Source organism: Eriocheir sinensis, chromosome 53 (assembly GCF_024679095.1).
Source record: "Eriocheir sinensis breed Jianghai 21 chromosome 53, ASM2467909v1, whole genome shotgun sequence".
Classification (NCBI taxonomy): Eukaryota; Metazoa; Arthropoda; class Malacostraca; order Decapoda; family Varunidae; genus Eriocheir; species Eriocheir sinensis.
The window spans coordinates 5,541,521-5,563,314 of record NC_066561.1 but is presented as its reverse complement, the minus strand read 5'-3'; the positions used below and the strand labels follow the sequence as shown (position 1 = coordinate 5,563,314).

The window sequence follows — 21,794 nt, the reverse complement described above, 5'->3', positions numbered from 1 at the left end:
GTAAACATGATATAATTAGGGAGCATGTGATTATTAGAGAGAGAGAGAGAGAGAGAGAGAGAGAGAGAGAGAGAGAGAGAGAGAGAGAGAGAGAGAGAGAGAGATTTTGCCATTGCATGTTCGCCTTACTTCCATGTTATTGATTTTCCCAAGGTCGGTCGCTAAGTCCTTCTCTCTCTCTCTCTCTCTCTCTCTCTCTCTCTGCCTTTTTAGATTTTCTTCACCTTTGCTTGATTTCATTTTTATGTTTAATTTTTTCTCATCTTTTTCTTCTTCTTCTTTTTCTTCTTCTCCTTTTCTTCTTTTTCATTTTCCGTTTCTTCTTCTCTTTCTTATTATCATCTTTACTACTACTACTACTACTACTACTACTACTACTACTACTACTACTACTACTACTACTACTACTACTACTACTACTACTACCACCACCACCACCATTATTAATCTCTTTAAACACCTGATTCACCGTATTACTCACTATGCTTACGGGAACCGACCAGTCACCTGAGAGGAAGGAAGGGAGAGGCTGAAGCTGATTGGTCGAGCCGCTTATAGGCAGAGGAAGAGATGCATTTTGATTGGTACATCCGCTATGACGTCACATATTGTACGTGTGTGTGTGTGTGTGTGTGTGTGTGTCATGGTATCAGGAAGCCTTTACCCGCAGAGAGAGAGAGAGAGAGAGAGAGAGAGACAGACAGACAGACAGACAGACAGACAGACAGACAGACAGACAGACAGACAGACAGACAGACAGACAGACAGACAGACAGACAGACAGAGAGAGAGAGAGAGAGAGAGAGAGAGAGAGAGAGAGAGAGAGAGAGAGAGAGAGAGAGAGAGAACTTAAAATAATAATATGTCGATTTATTGAGAAAGAGATAGATAAATAGATACACACACACACACACACACACACACACACACACACACACACACACACACACACACACACACACACACACACACCTGTCACCTGTTCACACACCTGCCCTGGCCAGCACCTCACCTGTAATCAAGTCACTATCGATCTCCCTGGTAACGTCATCGACCCGAGGAAGGCGTGACCCTACCTCTCTACCTGTGGGATGTTGCCTGGGCGGGGCGGCGGGGTGTAGGGTGAAGGGGGTTAGGTTAGGTGTGCTGGGGTGTAGCTTAGGTTAGTTAAGGGTAGGACAGGTTAGGTTAAGGTTAGGTAAAGGTTAGGTTAGGTTAGGTGTGCTGGGGTGTAGTTTAGGTTAGTTAAGGGTAGGACAGGTTAGGTAAAGGTTAGGTTAGTTTAGATGTAGTGGGGTTTAGCTTAGGTTAATTAAGGGTAGAACAGGTTAGGTTAGATGTAGTGGGGTTTAGCTTAGGTTAATTAAGGGTAGAACAGGTTAGGTTAAGGTTAGGTAAAGGTTAGGTTAGGTTAGATGTAGTGGGGTTTAGCTTAGGTTAGTTAAGGGTAGAACAGGTTAGGTTAAGGTTAGGTAAAGGTTAGGTTAGGTTAGATGTAGTGGGGTTTAGCTTAGGTTAGTTAAGGGTAGAACAGGTTAGGTTAAGGTTAGGTAAAGGTTAGGTTAGGTTAGATGTAGTGGGGTTTAGCTTAGGTTAATTAAGGGTAGAACAGGTTAGGTTAAGGTTAGGTAAAGGTTAGGTTAGGTTAGATGTAGTGGGGTTTAGCTTAGGTTAGTTAAGGGTAGGACAGGTTAGGTTAAAGTTAGGTGGTTAGGTTAGGTTAGGTTAGATGTAGTGGGGTTTAGCTTAGGTTAGTTAAGGGTAGAACAGGTTAGGTTAGGTTAGATGTAGTGGGGTTTAGCTTAGGTTAGTTAAGGGTAGAACAGGTTAGGTTAGGTTAGGTGTAGTGGGGTGTAGCTTAGGTTAGTAAAGGGTTGGACAGGTTAGGTTAAGGTAGGCTAAATTTGATTACGATGTAGGGTTATGAATAAGGCTTAGATTAGGGTAGATTAGGTTAGGTGAGGTTATTAACAGTGGGTAGGTAAAGAGAAAGGGAGAAGAGGGGAGGAAAGAGGATGAGAGAGGGAAGGAAGGGTTGAGAAATGTAGAGGAGGAGGAATAAGGAAGGGAAAAGGGAGGAAAGGAGGGAATCTAAGAGAGGGTAGGCAAAGAGAAAGGGAGAAGAGGGGAGGAAAGAGAATGAGAAGAGGGAATGAAGGATTAAGAGATGTAGAAAAGAAGGAATAAGGGAGAGGGAAAAGGAGGAAATAGCACAGTCTCACAAAGGCTTAGATTAGGGTAGATTAGGTTAGGTGAGGATGTTAAGATTGGGTAGGTAAAGAGAAAGGGAGAAGAGGGGAGGAAAGAGAATGAGAAGAGGGAAGGAAGGGTTGAGAGATGTAGAGAAGGAGGACTAAGGGAGGAGAAAAAGGAGGAAAGGAGAGAGTCTTAAGAGTGGGTAGGTAAAAAGAAGGGGAGAAGAGGGGAGGAAGGAGAAGAGGGGACTAAAAGGGAGGGGAAAATGGAGGAAAGGAGGGGACAACAAAATCTCACAAACACAAAGGCTACGTATTTAATCTTGTCTTCAATTTGCAACACACCACATCCCGAGAAAGAGGTGTGTGTGTGTGTGTGTGTGTGTGTGTGTGTGTGTGTGTGTGTGTGTGTGTGGAGGGGTAGGAGAGGGGGGGGCGCTAGCAACTCACCCGGGAGCAACATTGGAGCCAGCCTGGGAAAGTTTGGGAACCACTCCTTTAAGCTGTAGTGTGGAGCAACATAGGCAAGGTTAGGGTGTACGAGGGTGTATCTAGATTAGGGTGTAGGACGTATAGCAAAGGTTAGGCTAGGGTGTATTGGGTATGGTATAAAATAGGTCACGTTAAGTTACAGATAGTGTGAAGCAACATAGGTAAGGTTAGGGTGTACGAGGGTGTATGTAGATTAGGTTAGGTTAGATTAGGGTGTAGGATGTATAGCAAAGGTTATATTAGGCTAGGGTGTATTGGGTATGGTATAAATTTGGTCACGTTAGGTTATAGATTAGTTTATAAGGGTGAAGCTAAGATTGCTTTAGGTTAGGTTAGGGTAGGTAAGGTTAGGTTAGGTTAGGTAAGGTAAGGTTAGGTTAGATTATGTTAGGTAAGTTTAGGTAAGGTTAGGTTAGGTAAGGAAGGTTAGGTTAGGTAAGGTAAGGTTAGGTAAGGTTAGATTAGATTATGTTAAGTAAGGAAGGTTAGGTTAGGTAAGTTTAGGTTAGGTTAGGTAAAGTTTAGGTTAGGTTTGGTAAGGTTAGGTTAGGATGAAAAGGGAGGGGAGGAAAAGGGGGGGAGAGGGGGGGTTGATTCCTGGATAGGGGGGAGGGGGTGATAATGGGTAAGGGGAACTGTGTGTGTGTGTGTGTGTGTGTGTGTGTGTGTGTGTGTGTGTGTGTGTGTGTGTGTTATTAATAGAATACATGTATGGATTTATGGAACGTACAGGTGACAAACAAAAGAGAGAGAGAGAGAGAGAGAGAGAGAGAGAGAGAGAGAGAGAGAGAGAGAGAGAGAGCACTACGCCTCGCCTCCCCGCTCTTCCTCCCGCTCCGCCAATCAGCTTCCAAGGACACGATGACGTCACTCTTCACCTGAAGCTGATGACGTCACGAGAGAGTTGCCGGTTAGGGTTTTCTGCCGATTACTGTTTGGGTTATAGGGAGGAAGTGCTCTCTCTCTCTCTCTCTCTCTCTCTCTCTCTCTCTCTGATATGGTAAGTTAGTTAAATAAAATAGATTGATATGTGTGTAGATAGATTGGAAGATAGATTATTATTATTATTATTATTATTATTATTATTATTATTATTATTATTATTATTATTATTATCATTGTTATTACTACTACTATTACTACTACTACTACTACTACCACACACAAATTTAACAAGAAACAGAGAGAAATACACGGACAGACAGACAGACAGACAGACAGATGGAAAACTATACCAAGAAAGAGACAGACAGACAGACAGTTTTACCAGGAAACAGACACTTGTGTTACCAGGCAGACATACACACAGACAGACAAACAGGTAGGCAGACAGACAGACAGACACACAGACGCACAAACAGTATAACATGAGACAGACAGATAAATACATACATACATACATACTGACAGACAGACAGACAGATAGATACAGTCATACATATAGACAGACAAACAGACATAAAAACAAACATTGATATACCATAAAACAAACAGACAGACAGACAAATAAACGAAGATACACACACACACACACACACACACACACACACACACACACACACACACACACACACACACACACACACACACACACACACACACACACACACATAAGCCAAAAGACAGACAGACAGACAGACAGACAGACAGACAAACAAACACCTATGTCATTGTATTGTTCATAGTCTGGTGATGACGAAGGATTCTGGAAGTGGAGATGACGAAGTGGTGATGATGCGCTGATGACGTAATGGTGGTGGTGGTGGTGGTGGTGAAGGTGGTGGTGGTGGTGGTGAAGGTGACCAATCCACTCACCCCACCCCCTTTTTCTCTTCTCTTTCCCCTCCCTTTATCTTCTCTTCTTCCCCCTTTACTCCCTTCTACACTTCCCCTTTTCCTCCCTTCTACACTTCCCTTTTCCTCCCTTCTACATTTCCTTTTCCTCCTTCCTTCACTTCCATTTCCTCTCCCTTCCCTTTCCTTTCCCTTATCTTTTCTCTCGCTTCCCTTTCTTCTCCCTTCCTTTCCCTTTTCTCTCCCTTCCTTTCCCTTTCCTCTCTTCCCTTTCTTCTCCCTTCCTTTCCCTTTCCTCTTCCTTCCTTTCCCTTTCCTCTCTTCCCTTTCTTCTCCCTTCCTTTCCCTTTTCTCTCCCTTCCTTTCCCTTTCCTCTCTTCCTTTTCCTCTCCCTTCCTTTCTCTTTCCTCCCTTCCCTAACTTCCCTTTTCTCCTTCACTCCCCTTTCCACTCTGTACTTTCCTTTCCCCTCCCTTTCCTCTCCCTTTTCTTTCCTCCCTTCTTCCCTTTCCTTCCTTCCATTTTACTGTTTCCTCCTCTTTCAACTCCTTCCTCTACCCTTCCTTCCTCCTCCTCTCCTCTCATACGATATTCATCTTCCTCCTTCCTCCTCCTCCTCCTCCTCCTTTTCCTCTTCTTTCTCCTCATCATCATTATTCTTTTCCCACTTCATTGGGTTTTTCCTCATTTCTTCCCTCCTGCCCTGTTCTTCCTTCTCCTCCTCCTCCTCCTCTTCTCTTCTCTATCAAGGAAGGATGACGTCATAATCATAACAATCGTCATCATCATCAGAATGGAATGTAAACACTATGCATGACTGCCTCTCTCTCTCTCTCTCTCTCTCTCTCTTTGTTCCGGGTTTTGCTATGGTCGGAAAATTCGTATTGTGTTATGGCTGAGAGAGAGAGAGAGAGAGAGAGAGAGAGAGAGAGAGAGAGAGAGAGAGAGAGAGAGAGAGAGAGAGAGAGAATGTGTGTGTGTTTGTGTGGAGCGAATGTGCGTGTTAAACTTGACACACACACACACACACACACACCATGGCCTTGACCCTTGCCTAACCTGACCTCACCTGACCTTGAATTGACCTTAACAGACCCATTCAATTTTATGCCCAGGTAACCCGTTTTAATTTACCTGCCACATTTTTCTTTTTTTTGCTGTTTCCCCACCTGTGATTTTACGCCAATTAGTGACAGGTAGAAGTGTCAATTAGTTTCCCGGAAGTACAGGTGTGATGCTATGGTTTGATTTATTTATTTTTATTTATTTTCGCTTATGTATTTTTTTTCTTTTTTTTTGCATATTATTTTTTTCTCTGTGTATTAAATGGCTGTTGAAGGGCGAGAAGAAAAGAATGAATGAAGGAAAAAAGAAAAAAAAGAGTAGGAGGAGGAGGAGGAGGAGGAGAAAGGAAGGAAGGAAAGAGTAAGAGGATTGAGGGAGGAAGAAGAAGAAGAAAGATAGCAGTAGATGTTGCAATAGGAGGAGGAGGAGGAGGAGGAAGAGAAGAGGAGGAAGATTAGAAACTGGGTGCGATGGGAGGAAAAGGAGGAGGAGGAGGAGGAAGAAGAGGAGGACGTATGTTAATAAACGACTTGGTGTAAAGGAGGAGGAGGAGGAGGAGGAGGAGAAGGGCGTGGCTTTTTTTACGGGCTTCCTAATTTCCCCTTTCCAGGAATATTTTGTGTAAACATGAGGAGAGGAGGAGAGAGGAGGGAAGAGGGAAAAGGGGAAGGAAGAAGAGAGAGGGAAGAAAACAGGAAGGGGAGGAAGGAAGAACGAAGGAAGAATAGAGGAAAGAGCGTAGAGGAAATGGAGAGGGAAGAGGGGAGGAAGAAGAGAGGGAAGAGAAGGAGAGAGAGGGGAAAAAACAGGAAGGGGAAGGAAGAATAGAGGAAAGAGAGAAGAGGAAATGGAGAGGGAAGAGGGGAAGGAGAGAGAGGGAAGAGAAGGAGAGAGAAGGGAGGAAACTGAAAAGAGAGGAAGAAAGGTAAAAGGGAAGGAAGAACGAAGGAAGAATAGAGGAAAGAGAGAAGAGGGAATAGAGAAGGAAGAGGGGAAGAAGGAGAGAGAGAGAGGGGAGAAAACAGGAATGAGAGGAAGGAAGGTAAAGGGGAAGGAAAAACGGAGAAGAACGAAGGAATAGAGGAAAGAGAGAAGAGGGAATGGGAGGAAGAAGAGGGGAGGAAAGAGAATGAGAAGAGGGAAAGGTTGAGAGATGTGGAGAAGGGAGGGAAACAGGAGGAAAGAAGGGAAGAGAGAAGAAGAGAGAGAAGGGAAAAAAAAGCAAATCACGGGAAGAAATTGAATGAAGAACAAAACAAAAAGAGGAGAGAGAGAGAGAGAGAGAGAGAGAGAGAGAGAGAGAGAGAGAGAGAGAGAGAGAGAGAGAGAGAGAGAGATTTAGGTCACAGTGCAAATGAGTCGGTCCCAAAATACGGCACTATAGTCCTATTAGAGAGAGAGAGAGAGAGAGAGAGAGAGAGAGAGAGAGAGAGAGAGAGAGAGAGAGAGAGAGAGAGAGAGAGAGAGAGAGAGAGAGAGAGCAATCTTTTCCTTAGTTTCTTCACGCCTTGTAAACAAATCTCACCAAAGGAATTAAGAAAAAAAAAAAGTAAAGGAAAGAAGAAAAACAGTTAAAAGCAAGTGGGAAATAAATGTGTGTGTGTGTGTGTGTGTGTGCGTGTGTGTGTGTGTGTGTGTGTGTGTGTGTGTGTGTGTGTGTGTGTGTGTGTTTGGCCATACCATCGATCGCTGCCCGTCCCTCCCTTCCCTTCCTTCCCTCCCCCCTCTCCTTCCCTCCCTCCCTTCCCTTCCTTTCCTCTCCTTCCCTCCCTCCCTTCTTTCCTCTCCTTCCCTCCCTTCCCTTCATCCCTTATCCACCTCCTATCCCTTCCCTCCGTTTCCTCCATCCTCTCCTCCTCCTCCTTCCTTCCTTCCTTCCTCTCCTTCCCTTCCTCCTATCCTCCCCCTCCTTCCCCTCTCCTTCCCTTCTTATCCTTTCTTCTATCTTCCTCCTTCTTCTCCTTTCTTCCTTTCACGCATCCTGCCTGCTCTTCCTTTTCATTCGTTCTATAATGTTAGTTTTATCTCGTTCCTGTTTTTCTATTTCTAATTTATTTCACTTTTTTGTATGAACATAAGAACATAAGAACGTAAGGAGTCTGCAAGAGGCCGGTTGGCATATACAAGGCAGCTCCTGTGTTATTCTGGTCTTCTGGTCATCAAACTCTGTGTCGGGATAGCTATTATTATTATTATTATTATTATTATTATTATTATTATTATTATTATTATTATTTTTATTATTATTAGTTTTTTTCATGGATTCCTATGATTTTCGTCTATCTATTCAACCCCCCCCTTAAAGCAACAACATTAACTACAACATCATCATCCTCCCCCTCGTCATCACTATCATCATCAGCAGCAGCAGCAACAACACCTACGAACAACAGCCACCATACACCACTCTCAACACCACCACACCACCACGTATAGGCACCAACACCACCACCTCGCCTCCACACCACACGACCTTTACCAACGCCTATTTGTTTCTCTCCCCGCAGGTGGAGGCCAGCGGCGACGGCGGCGGGGGGAAGTGCATCTGGTACGACCACTGCGGCAGCCTGACCTCGCGGGGGAACCTGAGTTGTGCGTACAGCGGCCCGCCCAAGCCACTCACCGGGGACGGCCTGGCTGCCCTGACGGAGGCGTGCCCGGAGCTGGTGGACGAGTACAGTAAGTATTGTAGGGGAGAGGGAAGGGAAGGAAAGGAAGAAATTAATGTAATAATTGAAAAAAAGGAAAGGAAAGGAATGGAAAGGAAAGGATTGTAATTGCAGTTCATTGATTGATAGCTCATTTCAGGTATATTAAAAGATATTTGGCTCTGCAGGTGCAAATAAAGGGGATCTTGATAATTTACTGCATGTAAATAACGATCAATAATCGAAATAACATGAAATAGTAAATAATAACTGTTGAATTCGATGCTTAAACTATTCCGAATATTAGGCTGCCCTTGTTATTTACATGCAACACATCAAAATGCCTTATGTTTAGACACTTGCAGAGCCAGATATCACCATGTAGTACCTGGATGAGATTAAATGAATTAACATGAGTATCTGAAAGGCACAGATTTACTGAAAGGCTAAATCGTTCAAGTTGTTCCTTCGTGTGCTTATATGGCAGATTATCAATGCAAATCGGCATGTTTGCGGTTCATATAAGAGGGCTTGAGGGTTTTAGTATACACAAACACTCAGATGTGTCGGTGAAAATATAACGTTGATCTTCACGCAATCGCGAACTAGCAATGCGCAGGTGCCACATCTACGCTCGCGAGTGGACAGACGGAATGAAACGGACAATAGTAGTAGTAGTAGTAGTAGTAGTAGTAGTAGTAGTAGTAGTAGTAGTAGTAGTAGTAGTAGTATAGTAGAACAGCCTTCCCCAGTCTGTATTTTCTCCTGCCTACGACTTAAACTTTAGGGAAGATTCAGGCACCTCTGGAACCGATTTTTTTAATTTTTTTATATTTTTTTTGCTTATTACAGGAGCAGCTCCGTTAATGTAAAAAAAAGATATTAAAAAAAACAGGAGGAGGGAGATTTATTACTGTTGCTGTTAGTTTTCATAGTGGAAGTGAAGGAGTTCCATGAGGAGGAAGGGAAAGACTAACAAAAACTGGAGGAGGAGGTGAAAGAGGAGGAAGACTCATCCTTCGCTCCCAGGAAGAGGAGGAGGAGGAGGAGGAGGAGGAGGAGGAGGAGGAGGAGGAGTGTTGTTAGTATTTGTTAATGTTGATATTGACAGTGAAGGAGTTGCAGGTGGAAGTGGACGAGTAACATAAGGAAAAGATGGAGGAGGAGGAGGAGGAGGAGGAGGAATGGTAGTAATAGTAATAGTTATAGTAGTAGTAATGGTTATAGTAGTAGTAGTAGAAGAATAGTAGAGTAGTAGATAGAAGAGAAAGAAGATAAAAAAGAAGAAGATGATGAAGATGATGATGATGAAGAAGAAGAAGAAGAAGAAGAAGAGTGGTAGAAGTAACAGTAGTAGTAGTAGTAGTAGTAGTAGTAGTAGTAGTAGTAGTAGCAATGACCGTAGCAGAATGAGCACTTCAGCTTAGTAAACAAACCCAGTCTTCAAGAGCGCAACAAACACACACTTCTCCTAATGACCGGTCTTCGTGTGGTCACCCTGCTCACCTCTTCGCCCACCTGTGCCGCTAATGACCTCCCCGTGTCGCAGGTGGATCGCGACCTTGGTGGAGAGGGAAAGGAAAGGAAAGGGGAAGAGAAAGAAAGGAATGGAACGAAAATCAAAGGAAAGCAAAGGGAAGGAAAGGAATGGAAAGGAAAAGAAAAAAAAGGAATAGAAGGAAAAGAAAGGGAAAGGAAAAGATTGAGAGGATTAGGATAGGAAGGGAAAGGGAAGGAATGTAAAGGAAAAGGAAAGGAAAAAAAGGGAACGGAAAAGATAGGAAAGGAAGGGAAAGAGGAAGAAACGAAGCGAATGGAAGGAAAAGAAAGGGAAAGCAAAGGATAGGAAGGTGAAGGGAAGAGAGGGGAAGGAAATTAAATAAAAGAAAGGGAAGTGCAAGGAAGATTGGAAGGGAAGGGAATTGAAGGGAGGAGACGCACTCAGCCACCCACACAGACTTATTGAACTTGAGATCTGTAATTCGATCGACTGACGGAAATGCCAAGGCCGTAAAGAAGTGGCAGCGGACGGGGAGAGGGTCAAGGGCGGACAGGTAGACAGACAGACAGACAGGTAAGAGACAGACAGATAGGCAAACAGACCAGACATAGACAAGGGTAAACAAGATGGATAGAGGAAAACAGAAAGGAAGGCATAGACAGACAAACAAGACAGGCAGACAGACAGGTAAAAGACAGGAAAGCAGACAGACAGTGACAGACGGATAGGCGAACAGACAGACATAGACAAGGGTAAACAAGATGGATAAGGAGGAAAACAGATTGGAAGGCATAGACAGACAGGAGGAGGAAAGACAGGCAAAACAGACAGACAGAGAGACAGGAGAAAAAGGAATGGACAATCAAACAGACAGATAGACAGACAGGTATATAGAACAGACAGGAGAAAAAGGAATAGACAAGCAAACAGACAGATAGACAGACAGGTATATAGAACAGACAGGAGAAAAAGGAATGGACAAGCAAACAGACAGATAGGCAGACAGGTATATAGAACAGACAGGAAGAAAGGAAAGACAGACAAGAGAAAAAGGACAGAATACGAAGCAGATTGACAGGAATAAGGTAGACAAACAGACGAACAGACAAGAAGACAGAATTGACAGGACGAATTAACAGAAGGAAAGGCAAGGAAATAATTGACAGACAGACAGACATATAGACAGACAGGCAAAATAAGAGGAAAAGGAACAGAGAGAGAGAGAGAGAGAGAGAGAGAGAGAGAGAGAGAGAGAGAGAGAGAGAGAGAGAGAGAGAGAGAGAGAGAGAGAGAGACGAGACGAGACGGATGACTAAGGCTAGGTTACTTTCAAGGAGCCGGGCAGTTACGAGATGGAGGTAGCGATTGAATAATTGAAAAGGACTCTGTTAGCCTTCACTCCTAATCTCAGGGTTACATTACGACAGACGGACGCAGAGACAGACAGAGGCGAGATACAGACACACAGACACACTCATACGCAAAGAACAACTAAAAGGCGAATAGTGAAGAGACGGACGGACAGAGACAGACAGACAGGTAAAGAGAGTAAAACAACGGAGAAAATTTACAGGTTAGGAAGCAGATAGACAGACAGACAGACAGACAGGTAAAGAGAGAAAACAAAGAAAATTTACAGGTTATTGATAGCTTAGTGAAAGTTCGACAAAGAGGAAAAGTGAAAACCACACAGATTGGTATACAGACATGGTGGCAGATAGACAGACAGACAGACAGATAGACAGACAGACAGACAGGTAAACATAAGCAAATGAACCTAAAAACAAGCAAGTAAAGAGGGTTATTTAGAGTTTGTGAAATATGAAAGCTTATACTGGACGAAATAAGGACGGGAAAGTGAATAAATAAAAGTATAGACAGATGATAGACAGAAAAAAACATCATATTCCAATTTTTTTTTCAGTGAAGGGCATGAAATTAAGAAAAGGTTATTAATAGTGTGAAATATGAAAGCTTATACTGGACGAAATAAGGACGGGAAAGTGAATAAATAAAGGTATGGACAGATGATAGGCAGAAAAAAAACATCATATTCCAAATTTTTTTTTTCAGTGAAGGGCACGAAATTAAGAAAAGGTTATTAATAGTGTGAAATATGAAAGCTTATACTGGACGAAATAAGGACGGGAAAGTGAATAAATGAAGGTATGGACAGATGATAGGCAGAAAAAAACAGCATATTCCAAGTTTTTTTTAGTGAAGGGCACGAAATTAAGAAAAGGTTATTTAGAGTTTGTGAAATATGAAAGCTTGTACTGTACGAAATTAGGACGGGAAAGTGAATAAATAAAGGTATAGACAGACAAAACCAGCATATTCATTTTTTTTTTTTTTTAGTGAAGGGCACGAAATTAAGAAAAGGTTATTTAGAGTTTGTGAAATATGAAAGCTTATACTGGACGAAATAAGGACGGGAAAGTGAATAAATAAAGGTATAGACAGATGATAGGCAGACAAAACCAGCATATTGTTATTATTATTTTTTTTTTAGTGAAGGGCACGAAAATCAGGTTATTAAGAGTTTGTGAAATATGAAAGCATACACTAGACGAAATAATTGACGAAGTGAATAAATAACGATATAAAATGACATAAAAAACAAACAGAAAGGTTATTCCAAGGTGATTTATTTTACAGTGAAGGGCACAAAATCCAGCTTATTGATGCGCTTTGAAATATTGAAAGCTTATAATAGACGAAATAACTAACAATAAGGTAAATGACTGAAGGTATGGACAGATGATAGGCAGAAAAATTAAATAAAAACAGCATATTCCAAGTTGATTTTTTTTTACAGTGAAGGGAACAAAAAGCAAGTTATTAGGAGTTTGTGAAATATTGAAGCTTAGAATAAACGAAATAAGTGGATTTGAAAGTGGTAAGGTGGACGAGGTTGAAGATAAAGAGTTGCTAGAAATCTCCTCCTCCTCCTCTTCCTCTTCTTCCTCTTTGTCTGTCAGTCAGTTAGTTAACGAGTAAACAGAGAGGAATGTTGTAAATTGCTGAAGGGAACTGTGTGTGTGTGTGTGTGTGTGTGTGTGTGTGTGTGTGTGAGATGGGGGTGTTAGGGATGTGTGTGATGGGGAGGTAACTCTCTCTCTCTCTCTCTCTCTCTCTCTCTCTCTCTCTCTCCAATGACGCGTTCAGTCTATCAACTTTAGTATGCTCCTGCACCACCCGAGAGAGAGAGAGAGAGAGAGAGAGAGAGAGAGAGAGAGAGAGAGAGAGAGAGAGAGAGAGAGAGAGAGGGGTTTATCTATTCCTTTCCGAGCATTGTTTTGTTGGCAGGTCTGTTTGTGTGTGTGTGTGTGTGTGTGTGTGTGTGTGTGTGTGTCCCCTTCAAGATCGTATTTCCCAACTGTTATTTTTTATTATTTTATTTTTTATCTAATTTCCCAGCTAAACATTCTTCCTTGTCTTTATTTGTGGGATATTTTCACTTCTTTTTCTTCTTTTTCTTTTCTTTACTCGTTTCCAGTTTGTCTGTTTTAATTGTCTTCTAAAAACACATTCTCTCCTTCGTTGTTGTTTTTTCAATTATCACTTGTTTTTTTTTCCTTACCTGTTTATATTTGTCTTTAACTCATTTCCCGCTTGTCTGTTTTCATTGTCTTCTAAAAACACATTCTCTCTTTTTTTCTTTTTTTCTGTTATTACTTATTTTTGTTTTCCTTTCCTTACCTGTTCATTTTTTTCTTCAACTTTTTCATCATTGTCTTCGTAAATCGAGAGTTACCTGTATTCGTTAACTTTTTCCTCTTTTTTATCTTCTTTCCCTCTTCCTCCTTCTTCTCCTCCTTCTGTTACTACGGGTGCGACTGAAATTATATACGTGGTAATACTTTCCTTCTTTTTATCTTCTTTTTCTCCTCCTCCTCCTCCATTTGTTACTATTAGTCGATTGAAAGGAAATCCGTGTTAATGGTTTCCTTCTTTTATCTTAATTTCCTCCTCCTCTTCTTTCTCCTCCTTCTGTTATTATGGGATGACTGAAAGGAAATCGTGTATATATTTTCCTTCTTTTACACTAATTTCCTCCTTCTCTTCCTGTAACTATGCGCTGATTAAAAAGAAGTCCTTGGTAATCTCTCTTCTTCCTTATAATAAATTTGTTTTCCTACTTCTCCTTCTCCTCTTCCTCCTCCTCCTCGTAATCTAAATATTTAAGCCATGAAGGTTTAATGCCACTCTGAACGAATCTGTTTTAAGAAATTTATTCCGGTCTTCTTCCTTTGTCAAACTTTATTCTTTTGTTCCTGTGGTTGAGTGTGTAAAAGGATATCTTAAACCAAACCTCCCTATAATAATAATAATAATAACAATAATAATAATAATGATAGTAATAGTAGTAATGTCTTGTTTAACGTGGGGGTCAGTTATTTAGACCATGGCCACTTTATTTTCCTTCTAGTGACAGTGATGACCTTCGAAGTACTTGTTGGTTTTGCTATTAATATTATTTTTTATAGTATAGGATCATCGGCACACGTGTTAGGGTCGTTGAGTCATAAAATTATTCACTTTCTTCTTCTTCTTCTTCTTCTTCTTCTTCTACTTCTTTTCCTCTTCTTTTTCTTCTTCTTCCTCCTCCTCCTCTTCTTCCTCTTCTTCTTTTTCTTTTTTTTCTTCTTCTTCTTCTTCTTCTTCTTCTTCTCCTAATTCTACTTCTTTTCCTCTTCTTTTTCCTCTTCTTCCTCCTCCTCCTCTTCCTCTTCTTCCTCCTCCTCCTCTTCTTCCTCTTTCTCTTCTTCTTCTTCTTCTTCTTCTTCTTCTTCTCCTAATTCCACTTCTTTTCCTCTTCTTTTTCCTCTTCTTCCTCCTCCTCTTCTTCTTCTTCTTCTTCTTCTTCTTCTCGTTTATCGTTCTTATCTTCCTCCTTGATGTTCGTCCTTCACATCCTTATTCAAATGTTTTTTTTTCTAGATAAAGACTTTGTTTCTCAGTCTTATTCTTTTGACAACTATTTCTATCACAAGTTTAATTATTCGTTTCGTCTTAAACTATTCATTAATTTTTTTTTTCTGAAGATCAAGACTTTCAATTTCTCAAGGCAGTCTCATTACTCTTTTGATAAGCAGAGAAGTTATGAAGCGTTAAAGTCATTGATAAAAGTAAAAACGTTATTGATAGTGTACCGAAGAAAAGTTTCACGGATAGCCTAAAACTAACCTATGAATTCCAGAGAAGATGGCGCCACTATAAACACTTGCCTGCGCCATGACGGGCTGGGGCCGAATACCATCCAGGTCCCCCAAGCAAGCCTACCTGCGCTGTAGGCGTAGACGTAAAAAAAATCAAAAAAAGTCCTTACAACAACGTATATAAATTTTATGTAGGAGGCAAAACGAATGATTGAATGTCTAAACAACCTAACATTTGGGTGAATAACTCCTGCTTGGCATCTAAATTTAAGTGGCGGTTTTCTAGTTCATTCTATCTCCTTAACATCAACTCCTGTAATCTCAGACGCTTTTGGCTTTCCCAACAAATATTTCTCAAGGCCACTAGGGAGATAAGTTGGGTTCTTGTAAGTGTTATTTTTTACGCTCACGGTGAAGAAGCCTCGTCAAACTATCACAAGATTCATGATACCACCCAAGGAAATACAAACAACACAACCTCTACGAAAACCTTATTAAATGTGGTTAGCCTTGTCAAACTATCACTAGATTCATGATACTACCCAAGGAAATACTAACAACACAACCTCTACGAAAACCTTATTAAATGTGGTTAGCCTTGTCAAACTATCACTAGATTCATGATACTACCCAAGGAAATACTAACAACACAACCTCTACGAAAACCTTATTAAATGTGGTTAGCCTTGTCAAACTATCACAAGATTCATGATACTACCCAAGGAAATACTAACAACACAATTTCAAGGCCAGAAGTGTGTGTGTGTGTGTGTGTGTGTGTGTGTGTGTGTGTGTGTGTGTGTGTGTCCAGGGGTCTTTGTCACACACACACACACACACACACACACACACACATCAGGAAGAGTACACATTTAAATCAAGCTTATCTCTCGTTTATCAAAGTCACACGTTATCACTTAAGTTGAACTAATTACTCACCTGTTTGACATCGAGGTATGTACGCGTGTGTGTGTGTTGTAATATGTGATAATGATGAATGAGAGAGAGAGAGAGAGAGAGAGAGAGAGAGAGAGAGAGAGAGAGAGAGAGAGAGAGAGAGAGAGAGAGAGAGAGAGACCACCAAACGAGTGAGTCCATCTTTAAATTTAGAGAAGTAAAACAAAATATCAATCTACGGGATGATGAAGCAGTGCCTTGGGAGAGAGAGAGAGAGAGAGAGAGAGAGAGAGAGAGAGAGAGAGAATCCGTTACACCATATCCGTTTGTTTTCCCCTCCAGTAACGAAAGATGACCACTCCTATCTCTCTCTCTCACTCTCTCTCTCTCTCTCTCTCTCTCTCTTCCCCACGTAACGCAACTGTTTCCTCTCTTTAGTATTCAAACCTCTATAATTATTTCAGTGTATTGTTTTTCTTTTTATTTGCAAGCAATCTTTATTTATTTATTTATTTTTTGGGTTCCCTTGAGCTGCCTCCTTCCTTATAAAAAATCAAACTCCCTTCACATAACCTCTTTTTCTTCTTGCTTTCCTCTCAATGTGATATTTTCCTCTTATTTTAATGTGAGTTTTTTTATTTTTTATTTCATCCTCTTGTCGTATAATAGCAAATGCGATTTTTCCCTGTCATGAATTAATATCGTGGTGACCAGCTCTTTCCTCTTGTAATATCGATGTGACTTTCTTTTATAATTTTAATGGGACTTTTTCTTCTTTTTTCCTCTTGTATAATAGCAAATGTGATTCTTCTCCGTCATGAATTAAAACCATATCGTAGTGACTATTGTTGTTATATCGATATGATTTTCTTTTTATTTTAATTGGCCTTTTCTTCTTCTTCGTATAATAGCAAATGTGAGTCTTCCCTCTCACATATTAATATCGTGGTGACTTTCTTTCCTGTTGTAATATCGATGTGAATTTGCTTCTCTTCCTCGTAATATCAGTGTGACTCCTTCCCTTTGTAATATCGATGTGACTTTGCTTCTCTTCCTCGTAATATCAGTGTGACTCCTTCCTGTTGTAATATCGATGTGACTTTGCTTCTCTTCCTCGTGATATCAGTGTGACTCCTTCCTGTTGTAATATCGATGTGTCTTTGCTTCTCTTCCTCGTGATATCAGTGTGACTCCTTCCTGTTGTAATATCGATGTGACTTTGCTTCTCTTCCCCGTAATATCAGTGTGACTCCTTCCTTTGTAATATCGATGTGACTTTGCTTCTCTTCCCCGTAATATCAGTGTGACTCCTTCCTGTTGTAATATCGATGTGTCTTTGCTTCTCTTCCTCGTGATATCAGTGTGACTCCTTCCCTTTATAATATCGATGTGACTTTGCTTCTCTTCCTCGTGATATCAGTGTGACTCCTTCCCTTTATAATATCGATGTGACTTTGCTTCTCTTCCTCGTGATATCAGTGTGACTCCTTCCCTTTATAATATCGATGTGACTTTGCTTCTCTTCCTCGTGATATCAGTGTGACTCCTTCCCTTTATAATATCGATGTGACTTTCCATTCCTCTCGTACGGTAATATCAGTGTGACTCCTTCCTGTTGTAATATCTATGTGACTTTCCATTCCTCTCGTACGGTAATATCAGTGTGACTCCTTCCTGTTGTAATATCGATGTGACTTTCCATTCCTCTCGTACGGTAAAATCAGTGTGACTCCTTCCTCTTTTTCTTCCTCTTCTCTCTGTTATCTTTTCTCTTTTAGTAGTGTGACTCCTAATGTGATATCAGTGACTTCCCTTTCGTAATGTATCTAATATCAGTGTGACTTCTTTTTTTCTTTCATTTCTCTCTCCTCTTTCTTAATCTGACTCATGTCTTTCATAATTTAACATCAGTACAACTCTCTCCTCTCGTAATGATGTCAATTTTACTCATTCTTCATTCTCCTCCCTTAACATATATAAGTTTTCTTCTGTCTTTCTCTGCATTATGTCTATGTATATCTATGTATGTATCTATCTATCTATCTATCCATCTGTGTGCTTTGAGACAGACAGACAGAAAGCCAAAGACACGCAGACAGACAGACAGACAGCAGACATTAAATAACACGTCTCTTCCCCGTAGTCTCCGAGGATGGTCAGCTGTACCTTCCTCTCCCTTGCTTCACCCTTCTACATCTTGGCAACACCCTTCGTCACCCTGATTATACGCCCTTCACCCTGGCTGCACCTTCCTCTCCCTTGCTTCACCCTTCTACATCTTGTCAACACCCTGATTACACCCTGATTATACGCCCTTCTTCACCCTGGCTGCACCTTCCTCTCCCTTACTACACCCTTCCTTTTTTCACCCTGGCTGTACCTTCTTCTCCCTTGCTGCACCCTTCTACATCTTGTCAACACCCTTCTCCACCCTGATTATACGCCCTTCACCCTGGCTGCACCTTCCTCTCCCTTGCTACACCCTTCCTTTTTTCACCCTGGCTGTACCTTCTTCTCCCTTGCTGCACCCTTCTACATCTTGTCAACACCCTTCGTCACCCTGATTACACCGTTCTTCACCCTCATTACACCGTTCTTCACCCTCATTACACCCTTCTGCCCTTAATTAACACGTCTCTCTCCTCCCCCCAGTCTCCGAGGATGGTCAGCTCGACACTTGCTGCAGCGACGAGCAGGCCATCGCTCTCCGGCAGTCCACCAGCCTGTTCAAGCGCTTCCTCCTGCGGTGCCCGGCCTGCCTCAGGAACATGCGCATCCCCTTCTGCTACATGACCTGCTCGCCGCGCCAGTCAGACTTCCTGGAGGTGGCCGAGAAGGTGCCCGCGAACTTCAAGGGCAAGGAAGGTAAGGCAGGGCTGTCTAATTGGGGTTCTAGGGAGGTGATTTGCTTGTTATCTGTTTTTATCTTTTTTTTTCCTATTTTGGGGTAGATAAGTGTTTTTTTTATCTATTTATACTTTTTTTTCTTTTCCTATTCTGTTTGTGAGAGCAGGGGAGAGAGAGAGAGAGAGAGAGAGAGAGAGAGAGAGAGAGAGAGAGAGAGAGAGAGAGAGAGAGAGAGAGAGAGAGATTGATTCCTTACTCTACCAAACTGAAGATAAGGAGAAGAGAAAGAAAAAACATAAATGAGAGAGAGAGAGAGAGAGAGAGAGAGAGAGAGAGAGAGAGAGAGAGAGAGAGAGAGAGAGAGAGAGAGAGAGAGAGAGAGAGAGATTGATTCCTTACTCTACCAAACTAAAGATAAGGAGAGAGAGAAAAACATAAAAGAGAGAGAGAGAGAGAGAGAGAGAGAGAGAGAGAGAGAGAGAGAGAGAGAGAGAGAGAGAGAGAGAGACACTAACCCCCCCTCCCCCCCTATCCCCCCGCAGGAAAAGAGATGATTAAGGACATCAAGTTCTACATGTCCAAGGACTTTGCCGACAAGATCTACTCCTCGTGCCAGGATGTGGGCAACCCCTCCACCAACACCAGGGTGATAAGTGAGTGGGAGGGAGCCTTGGAGCACCCTTTTTTTATATTTCAGCTACACCCTTAATTCTTCTCCCTAGCTACATCTTTTTTTCTTTTTTTTTCACTGGCAACACTCTTCTTCACCCTGCTTGATCCTGATTACACCCTCCCTCTTCCTTCCTACACCCTTCCTCTACACTTGTTCCTTGTTCATCACCCTCTTCACCCTGCCATGTCTGTTAATCACTTTTCTCTTCCTGTTCTGATATTCACCCTTGCTACACCCTCCTTCACCCTGGCTACACCCTGCTTGATCCTGATTACACCCTCCCTCTTCCATGTGACACCCTTCCTCTCCACTTGTTCCTTGTTCATCACCCTCTTCACCCTGCCATGTCTGTTAATCACTTTTCTCTTCCTGTTTTGATATCACCCACTTTTTTTAATTTTTTACAACAAAGGAGACAGCTCAAGGGCACTAAAAAAAAAAAGGAAACAATAATAAAAAAAAGCCCGCTACTCACTGCTCCTAAAAAGAATCCCTTGTTCATCACTCTCTTCTCCCTGCCATGTCTGTTCAATACTTTTCCCTGCCTGTTCTGATATCACCCACTTTCCCCTGGCATTCTTGTTCATCACTCTCTTCTCCCTGCCATGTCTGTTCAATACTTTTCCCTGCCTGTTCTGATATCACCCACTTTCCCCTGGCATTCTTGTTCATCACTCTCTTCTCCCTGCCATGTCTGTTCAATACTTTTCCCTGCCTGTTCTGATATCACCCACTTTCCCCTGGCATTCTTGTTCATCAGTCCCTTCTCCCCATCAGGTCTGTTCTGTGGGGACTGGGGGGCTGCGCGGTGCACGGGGCCTCGCTTGTTTGACTACCTCGGGGACTTCAAGGAGAACTCTTACACGCCCATCAACATTCAGTACCAGTACCTGAAGGACCCCTCGGAGACCCCTGAGAACATCCTGCCCCTCAACCAGACCGTGCAGCCCTGTGATAAGGAGCTGGGGGTATGTACACATGCTTCACAACCAAGTGTTCGATTCCTGGGTATCTCCTTTAACGCGTCCGCTGCGATTGGCACGGATTTTGCCTTCACTGGTAGCCTGGTAACATATACTCCCAGGTCTTTCTCTGCCTCTGTGGTGGATAGTGGAGTGTTTCCCATGTGGTATTGGTGTGCTGGATATCCCCTCCCAAGGTGCAGGACTTTACATTTTTCCTCATTGAATTGTAGCAGCCACTTTTTGTTCCATTTCTGTAGCTTGGTGATGTCTTCTGATAGGAAATCCGCAGTTAAGGGGTTAATCCGTGCCCCAGTTCCACCCAGCAGTGAATGGGTGCTGGGTGTTATTCATAAACAGTATCCACCATTCTTCAATCATTTATTTAATCTGGTAGCAGCGGGGATCATGTTTCTTAATGGTCCCTCTAAGCGAGAAAAATGAGAAAAAATCACCCCTCACACAAACCATTTCATAATACATATCAAAGCATTAGTGATCAGTTTATGTATCATCTATTTTTTGGGGTTTATATCATGGCACAAATTTGGCCTGTCGCTGCTACCGGGTTAAACTCAAAAAATGCACATAGAATAGCATTTCGTAGATACCACAAACACCTGCAAATACCCATGCATAACCTTCACCCTTCCCACACGTGCAGGAGAGCTTAGCGTGTTCCTGCGCCGACTGCCACAGCTCCTGCCCCATCATCCCAGACACCTGGGACGCGCCCGGCGAGCCATGGATCATGTTTGGCTATGATGGCCTGGCGGTGGCGATGGCCCTCACCGCGATCCTCTTTTCCATCACCTTCCTCGTCATCTTCGCCTACTGCCACAAGCGTAACAAGAGATACACAGGTAAGGAGGGAGAGGGAGGGAGGGAGAGGGAGATTGATCCTGTGTTGTCAAGTGTAAGTTAGCCACAGGTAAGAGGGAGAATTGGAGAGAGATTTTGATCCTATTTTGTAAAGAGGGAGAATTGGAGAGAGATTTTGATCCTATTTTGTAAAGTGTAAGTTAGTTTTGCATCTAGTGGAATAGAAGTGTTGTTGTTGTTGTTGTTGTTGTTGGGGTGTGATGGTAGTGTTGGTTAAAGGTATGGGTGCTTGATTCTGTGTGAGGGAGATTGATCCTGCGTTGTCAAGTGTAAGTTAGCCACAGGTAAGAGGGAGAATTGGAGAGAGATTTTGATCCTATTTTGTAAAGCGTAAGTTAGTTTTGCATCAAGTAGTGGAATAGAAGTGTTGTTGGGGTGTGATGGTAGTGTTGGTTAGTTAAAGTTATGGGTGCTTGATTCTGTGTGTGTATAAGTGAATGCTCTTGACAATAACACGTGTGATTTGACCTTTCGAGGCTTGACACTGGGTATGTTATAGGCAAACCATTTCAAATAGTCCATCTGGGTGTTCGATTCCGTGGGTCCATTATTCCCCTCTGCTCTGCCATGTAGTCCCAACACCTATCCCTTCCTCACATATGTTAGCTATAGGTAATATATCGTCACCTTGGTAAACAAACCACCTTAAGGCGGTGTCACACTAGCACTTTTTCCG

The 21,794-nt window shown here is 42.2% G+C and overlaps 1 protein-coding gene across 1 annotated transcript in view; it reads left to right on the top strand.

Moving 5' to 3' along the window:
* The window catches only part of LOC126983245 (NPC intracellular cholesterol transporter 1-like), a gene marked incomplete at its 3' end in the record, with an annotated part of 74,970 nt that extends 53,871 nt beyond the window's left edge, over nucleotides 1-21,099 (top strand). The window contains 5 exon segments of the mRNA XM_050835879.1: nucleotides 8,054-8,225; nucleotides 18,407-18,619; nucleotides 19,144-19,254; nucleotides 20,052-20,242; nucleotides 20,901-21,099. Coding sequence (XP_050691836.1) covers nucleotides 8,054-8,225; nucleotides 18,407-18,619; nucleotides 19,144-19,254; nucleotides 20,052-20,242; nucleotides 20,901-21,099 — 886 coding nt within the window.
* Between the last annotated feature and the right edge of the window lie 695 nt (nucleotides 21,100-21,794).